Source organism: Triticum dicoccoides, chromosome 6B (genome assembly GCF_002162155.2).
Source record: "Triticum dicoccoides isolate Atlit2015 ecotype Zavitan chromosome 6B, WEW_v2.0, whole genome shotgun sequence".
NCBI classification, from domain to species: domain Eukaryota; kingdom Viridiplantae; phylum Streptophyta; class Magnoliopsida; order Poales; family Poaceae; genus Triticum; species Triticum dicoccoides.
In genome coordinates, this window is record NC_041391.1 from 569,900,382 (window position 1) to 569,908,554 (window position 8,173).

Below are 8,173 nucleotides of genomic sequence, written 5' to 3' on the forward strand. Positions count from 1 at the left end.
TCCACTATCAAGTTCAAAAGATTATTGCATATATGTATGTAATAAAATGTTAATTTTGGAGGAGCATACTTGCATCACATCAAAGTAAGAACCGATCCAAAAACAATAGTGAAAAATGAGTCCCCTATGCTCGCGATTAGGGTTTCAAGACACACACACAGAGAGAGAGAGAGAGAGGGAGAGAGAGAGAGCTAAGCACTCAGGATGCATGTCGGCATAGTGTTGGAAATACAAGGTGGTTCCCCGACGTGTCATCGCCGTTGCCGAGTTCAACAGATCAATTTCTTCCAATATGTTATGTGCAGTTGTATGCAATGCTGTTGAGGGCTGGTCCATAGGCCGGGCCACCTCAGGCCCAAAAGAGGGGCAAATATTAAAATGGTACTAACCACTGTCAAGTTCAAAAGATATTGCATATATATAAAAAATAAAATGTTGATTTTGGAGGAGCAGACCTACATCACATCAAAGTAAGAACCAGCCTAGAAAACAATAGTGACAAACGAGTCCCCTTGCTCGCGGCTAGGGTTTCATGTCTTCTCCAGCGGTTCGACCGCCACTGAATCTTTGTCCAAGTTTTCTCCACGGGGCTAGGCTTCTGCATCAAGCGCCTACCGTTCGACTCCCCCTCGTCCCCTGCTTTGGTGTCACCCCCTGCTGATGCCCAGTTAGCGACAAGGGGCGGCGTGAGGATTACCGCTAAATAGAGGCGGAGCCAGGCTAGCACTTGGTCTCGGGCCTGTCCTAGTGCTACAGTGATCTACAATGTGAAACAGTGCAAAAAAATGCTATAGTACATGAAGGCTTTCTGTGCCACGACCTGGGCCTGGACCTCCTCGCCTGGGGTGTAGCTCTGCCACTATCTCTAAAACCGATCTTGGTGAATATTTGACCAACTGGATTTGAACGATGAGGTGTTTGACGACCTTTGGATTTATGATGATGATGACCCTACAATCAAGAAGTGTGAGATGGCTTGCTCTAGCTAGGGTTCATACAGGAAAAAAAAACTTTAGTCGCGTGGCCTTTTACCGTGACATGCATGCTGCATCGAATTCGACGCAAGAGATCTGCTTCCGCCTTGTTGTCTCTAATTTATTTGTTTTTCAGGTAGCGTGCTTTGACAGTTGGGAGTGTATGATGGAGCAGGGATCCTGGCTATTTGTTAGGGCACGCATAACGCTACACTGACGCAAATTAAAATTTTCTACTGCGCAACCAAGATTACACTGCTGGAGATGTTGGAGATAGATCACGGGACCGGGTTTTACAACATGATGGCTGCATGAATGAAAGCTCATGCCCGTGTTGCTAATATTAGCAATTATAACTTGGCAATCCAAGGTAATGTGAATCTGTGCTACGCCAAATCTGTTGTCAGGTAGAGGCCTTCTCGACATCCAATTGCTTAGGCCAACACCAGGTCAAATATGCATTTATACACAAATGTCGAAGCTCATAAGATAGATGTCGTCGGCATCTCTACATATCGCTGCTTAGGCTACTACCTCTCCATTCCGTAAAAAAGCTGCAACAGAAATCGCCTTTACAAAACCCACTTGAGGCACCACCCATCTTCTTTGCACCGGAGTCCCTACGAGATTTGAGGGATCATGAGTTTTCTTGATAATTTTAGTTTCTTCAATAAAGCTCTTGATAAAATAATGTGTTGCAGACAGGCTTTGGAAAACATCCTAATTCCTTCCTCCTCACTGACCAAATAGCCCACAAGCTAACCACCATGAGTGTAAACTCCACATGTGATAACAATTCATACATAGAGAATATCCATTTTTTGCATCTGGTTCGATGTTCCTGCTCATGTGTTCAACCATCTCATCGTTTGAAAGAGCCCAAACGCATCTAGACATCAAGCAAGAGAAGAGTGAGTGTCTCCAAGAATCTTCCATTCCACACATCTTACACGCACTGCTTGTGGCCATATGTTGGTGTTGTAGCACATCAGTCATAGGGATAGACTAGTGAGCCAAATGCCATAAAAAAACCTTGAGCTTTGACGAACTTGGATTTTCTAGAGACAAGTCCACCCATTTTCTCGTTCACAACAGTTGATAATCCTACATTCTCATCTAACCATTCTCATGGCGAGCCTTTGTTGCAACAAGCATTCCATATGTTGAATACACAGAAAGGAAACCTTTTTTTCAAATTGCCATACCCAAAAGTTCAGAACCCAGGAAGTACACAACAAAATAGAAAGGAATTTGTCAGCATCCATAGCCAGCATAACCTGGTGAATTGCTGTCTCACTCCATGATGCACTCATCTCGCCAATTATTTCATATACTAGCCCAGGGGATCCAGTACTAAGGCCATCAATGGCTGCATCATGGTGTCCTGAGGGGGCCAATTTTGTACCCAAATTCCAGTAGTGCGTCCATCACCAATTCCGCGCATTAAGCTCATTTTCAAAACCTCCCTTCCATTAAGAATAGCACTCCAAATTTGAGAAGGATGTGATCCAAGCTCGACCTCCAAGATATATGGCTCCGAAAAATAAAATGCCTTCACAATTCTTACATTCAAGGATGTTGGTTCCTGCAAGATTCTAGAGACAAGCCACGTCCCAATAACTCCATGTTTGCGGATCTCCTCCTATAGCCCTAGAGAGCTTCCTATTTCACATGTAGGTCTTCGGATAGCGACACTCTCATGCGCAGCCCCATCCTCTCTATGGGCTGGCCCATTCCATTTTTTCTCCCAATACATTTTCTTTTATTTTTTCTTCTGATTTTCCCTTTGCCCTTTATGCGTTTTCTTTCTTCACATATGTGATTATTATTTTTCAAAATGAACCTTTTTTGAACTCATGACACTTTTACAAATCCATGCATGTATGTAAAATTCGTGAACTCTTTGAAAATCACACATAATTTTTCAAATTCATGAATAATTTTCATATCCTTGAAGCTTTTTTGAAATACAGGGAAAGTTCAAATTTATGAGCAAGTTTTGAAACCCGAGAATATTATTCAAATCCCTGAAATTTTTTTTAACCCAAGAGCATTTCCTGAAATTTGGGAGGATTGTTTCTGAATTTGTGGACATTTTTTGGATCGAATAACATTTTTTAAATATAGGGGGAAATAGAATTCACAAACATTTATTTTCAATTTTGGAACAAATTTTTGAATTCACGACTTTTTTATAAAAAAAACAGACAATTTTCAATTTTTTAAATTCCGGAATACTTTTCAAATGCATGAAGTTTTTTTAAACTCAGAACATTTTGTTTTGAAAATTTGAACTTTTAAAGATTATGACATTTTTTAAATCCATGAAAATTTATTAAAATTCAAGAATAATTTGCAAATTTGTGAATATATTTTGAAATAGAAAAAAAATCAAATTCACAAATATTTTTAGAAATATCGGGAGTTTTTTTTTCAAATTCGAAATAGTTTTGCATCCATGAAAATGTCTTTGATATTTGGAACATTGTCGAATTCTTGAAATTTTTGGAAATACGAGAATATTTTTCAAATTTGTGAAGATTGTTTGAAATTAAAGAACATTTTTCAAATTGATGAACATTTTTTTATATATAGGAACATTTTTTTAGAATTAGGAAATTATTTTAAAATTATTGAATGTTTTATAAATTCGGATTTTTTTTTACCCTGAACATTGTTTTGCCGAATTTGGGGCACGTGAACATTTCTCAAAATTTGAAAAGTAAAAAACAAAATAAACGAAAGAAGAAAAACAAGGGTCGCGTCTCCCGCATATGGGCTGGCCCAAAGTGCGCGCAGGGGAAATAGGAGGTCTCTAGCCCTAGTCCCCTCCCCTCTCCCCCGTCGCAGTCTTCCTCCTACCCCGCCGCCTCATTGATTTTCCTCCTCTTCCCCTCCACCGCCCGCCCTTGCCGCCGCCGCGTAACCCAACAACGCCGGGGCAAGAGAAGGAGCAGCTATCCAAGCTTACAAGGGCTCGGAGAGCCATGTCGTCGTCGTCGGCGGCGCCGATCGGCCTGTCGTGGGCGCCCCAGCTGCCATCCCTTGCGGCGGCCGGCGGCAGCAAGAAGGGCTCGGCGCCGACACCGAGCATTGACGCGCAGGAGTCCCTCTGGAAGCCCAGCAACGAGCTCGTGGACGGGCTCTACGTGCCCCCGAGGGACCCCAGGAAGGTCAACAAGATGGCGAGGAAGAACGTCAAGGACACCACCGGCAAGGGCTGGTGAGTTGAGCCCCGCTTCTGAATTGGAAAAAATTCTACTGGGTTCTTGGATGGGTGGGTGCTTATGATCTGTTGCGCCGTTGTCCAGGTTCGACATGCCGGCGCCGAGCATCACTCCCGAGTTGAAGAAAGACCTTGAGATTTTGCAGGTATGGTGTTACACTTAGGGCGCTGTTGTCAGTAGTAGAATTCAGTGTGGGGCTCCATTATGTAACTTGGGAAAACAGAAAAACGCCTGTTTAATTTAGCATTTAGGAAGGTGATCCTGAATTCCTGACGGGCAAGCATCAGCCATTTTATAAGTGTGTAGTAGTGCTTGAGTGAAAGTAGAGCATCTGCTTGTGTGTTATTTTGGATAGCCAGGCTTCCCCTAAAACAAAGTACTGCTGCTTTCCTTTTGTCTGCTCTCAATAGAATGAAATTTAACAATTATGCAAGCATGTATGGTTTAGTGAACACTTAGCATTCCTCATTTGCTTGTGAACATGCGCCGTCTTTGGAGGCTTATCGGATAGTATTGCAATCTGGTCGGACTGTGTTACTTTTAAGAACTGAACATCGTGAGTTGAAATACTATGTAAATGTTGAATCACAATGTTAGACGGCCATCTACTTATTCTTGAGTTTTAATGTTTTGGTGGCTTAAGCACAATATGCTCAACATATGTTTTGCAGCTGAGGCATGTAATGGACCCTAAAAGGCATTTCAAGAGGTCTGGTAAATCCAAGGCTCTTCCGAAGTATTTCCAAGTAAGTGGTCGTATCGCGAGCTTTATTAGATATTTTGGATACCATACCATTGAAAATTTGTGAATGCTCATCAGTAGTTAATGTGCTGAATATTTTGATGATGGTTTTAGGTTGGAACGGTTATTGAGCCTGCATCTGAGTTCTACTCAAGTAGGTTGACAAAGCATGAACGGAAGCAGACCTTGGTTGATGAGCTGTTATCTGACCAAAAACTCAAGAACTACAGGTAAGCCCATCATCCTTTTCTATCCACATGCAGATCACTGGAGTCTTGTTGTCACCTGCCAGTAAAAGTTTTTGTGTATTAATTGCATATGGCCCTCCAGATCGAAGAGTTCATCGGTTGTTATACAACAACAGAACCATACTGTAAAATAGACTAGAGCCTTTAATTGGTTTGGAGCTGGGTTGTGACGCAGCATTCGAGCAAATGAATCACCATCTACTTTTGAAGTTTGAGGGGATAGATTCAACCTGTAGCATATCAGAAGTTCTCGAGTCTCTGAAAAGAAGAAAACTAAATTTATACACTGAATTTAAATAACTAAAGTTGGTAGATAATGCATCTTTTCCGTTTAAGAATTCCTGAAACTGAAGAACATGGCTCTCCGTTAAATTGCAGGATGCGTAAGGTAAGGGAAATTCAGGTGGCCCGGACACCCGGAGGCAACCAGAAGTGGAAGAACAAGGGCAAGCAAACGTTCAAAAGGGCCAAGGACAGGCGGAAATAGGATCAATGTAAAACAAGGAAGAACAGAAGAACGGAGCCAAGGAGAAATGGGCGAGCACGGCTATAGGTTGTGCACTCCACTGTAATGTGTTGAATTCATGTAACTGAACGTATGGAACTTTTCTCCCCGCACTTAGAGAGATGAGATCAGTGTTTGAGGGGATGATGGTCAAAGCATTGTAGTATCTGAACTTGAGTTTGGCAGGATGCTTTTGCGCAAAAAGAGGAACTGATCTTGTGAATGTTCATCTACTGATCTGCAACAAAAGAGCAGGGGAAGTGTGTAACATTTGCACACATTCTGAATCCTGGTATGGTTCCTTTAACGAGGAATGTTATGTGCATGTTTGGTTGCTTGCATCAAAATATGGTCCTCTTGTATCTATGGCCCGACTTAGCTTGGCTAAGTAGAAACAACCTTTGGGGCCATGTTGTGCAATTTGTTTCATTCGGTCCCTTGCATTTCACCGTTGATCAATTTTGTGTCTGTTTGTAACTTGGACGTGTCTAGCAGTGAAGTTACCGTGTATGCCTTGCCAACCTAGATTCATTTTTTCCATGAAAAGAAACAAACACCTAGACTAGGAAACACGTGTACCAGCTGTGTCAACCTTCTGCGAGATGTAGACAACCTCATGCAAAACGTAAGTACTTGAAGAAAATTAGCAAGACGAAGCAACTGTATGTTTGGATGGCATGTGTGGTTTAAGACTGAGCAAATGCAAACCACAACTGTTTGGTTGTGTGCAATGTGTTGTTTTGCTCATCCCTTTCAAAAATGGCGATCTTAGCACTAGCAAGCACATAACACATTAACATCACATAAGACACACAATTAACACAACACATTAGCTATCACACAGATACCTACATTTGAAGGGTACAGTTTTAAGGCAGCAAAATATCATTAGTTTTCAGCAAAATATTCAGAGTTGCCAGCAAAAGGTGTCTATCTTGACAACGAGTATATCGCCGGCAAGCACGAGGTCCTTTCAGCAGGAGTTGCTCTAGCACTGCTCCATCACCTCCTTGTTGCCCAACTGCTGAACCTGCACCCAGTAGTTACACCACTTGCGAGCGGCGAGCGGCACGCCACGAGACAGCCGAATGTAGAATCACCTCCTTGGGACTGGCTGAAAAGCCTTCGGGACAACCAGGAAGGCGAGGTCGTCATCGTTCTTGATCTACACGTAGAACAGCCTGCGGCCAAGCATGGGTAGAGACATCACCGCCACCGCTGCCTCCCTCCTCCCCGAGATCCATAGATCACGTCCTCCAAGACTTTCGGTGGAGGACGCCACCACCGATGACATCCCACTCGACATGGGTTGGTAGCATAGCAAAATGGACTATCTACCATTACAATGTACATCAATGAACTGATCATGGCAATGTGCATCCGTATGATCAAATGAACTGATCATAGCAATGTGCGTTTCCTTGATCAATGCACTGGTCGTAGCAATGTGCATTGGCTTGATCAATGCATTGATCATGCACATTATACGCATGGACACATAGCAAGCACATGTACCAGTCCTAGCAGTCCTATACTGATCATAGACATGCACATTCTATGCAAGCAATCCTACACTAATCATAATCATGCACCTATACTATGTTCGTAGCAATCCTATCAATCAGTTGAGTCGGATCCTAGCAATCCTAGTAAGCCTAGCAATACTAGCAGTACTAAACGGATCATAGTCCTCGCCACTTGGATCAAATCATACCAAGTCAAAACAACCACCCCAAAAAACCTAATCGGCCCAAAAATCGAATATGAAAAGATAGATGTGTGTTGTACTTACTGTGTTATCTGCCGTTGGAGCCGGTGCCGCCGGAGGAGGAGCAGTCATGTACAACGCCAGAGCAAACCCGAACAACGACCCAACAAGGGTGGATGTGCCGGAACCCGCAGTTGATGACCCTGCCCCTAACGGTGCCGCATTCGACGTAGCGGCGGGAGGAGCATCGGATTGTGCCGGATCAAGGGAAGAAACCGCTCGTAGGCGGGTCAAAATCCCCACTCCGGGCGCGCGGATGTGCTGGCACCTGCAGCCCCATCCATTCTACCATCGTGCCTGCCGCCGTTGGAGGAGCAACGAAGGTTGATGGGCGTGATTGCCGAGGACCACGGCCTCGGGCAAAAGGGAAAAGGGGACTTCGGAGTCCTCACCAACTGAACGGGGTCCATGCCCCCCCCCCCCCAAGGATTGGGGCGACAAGGTGGTGGAGCGGCCATCGGTGAGACCGAAGTGGCGGTGAGAGGCACACGTGAGATTCATGATATCATGTCCGTCTCCCGCGCTTCACCGGGCGTGCAGGTGAGGAACACACATGACTCGCTAGATCCTGGATCTGAAAAGGCGGCCGATTCGACCATTCCCCTTCAGCCAGGCCCAGAGGTGCTTTGCGGTTCGTGCGGCCCACGAATCAGGTGCAGCCCAGCCAACCAAGCATGCCAAGTTTGCATCGACATGGCTTGGTTGGGAC

General features: G+C 44.1%; 1 protein-coding gene across 1 annotated transcript; it reads left to right on the forward strand.

Moving 5' to 3' along the window:
- Positions 1-3,801: 3,801 nt before the first annotated feature.
- Positions 3,802-5,974, forward strand: LOC119324786 (rRNA-processing protein fcf2-like). Its single transcript, XM_037598559.1, has 5 exons — positions 3,802-4,197; positions 4,286-4,346; positions 4,873-4,947; positions 5,058-5,173; positions 5,570-5,974. Exons 1-5 carry the CDS (start codon positions 3,962-3,964, stop codon positions 5,676-5,678), a joined length of 597 nt encoding a protein of 198 aa, XP_037454456.1. The 5' UTR covers positions 3,802-3,961; the 3' UTR covers positions 5,679-5,974.
- The last annotated feature ends 2,199 nt before the right edge of the window (positions 5,975-8,173 follow it).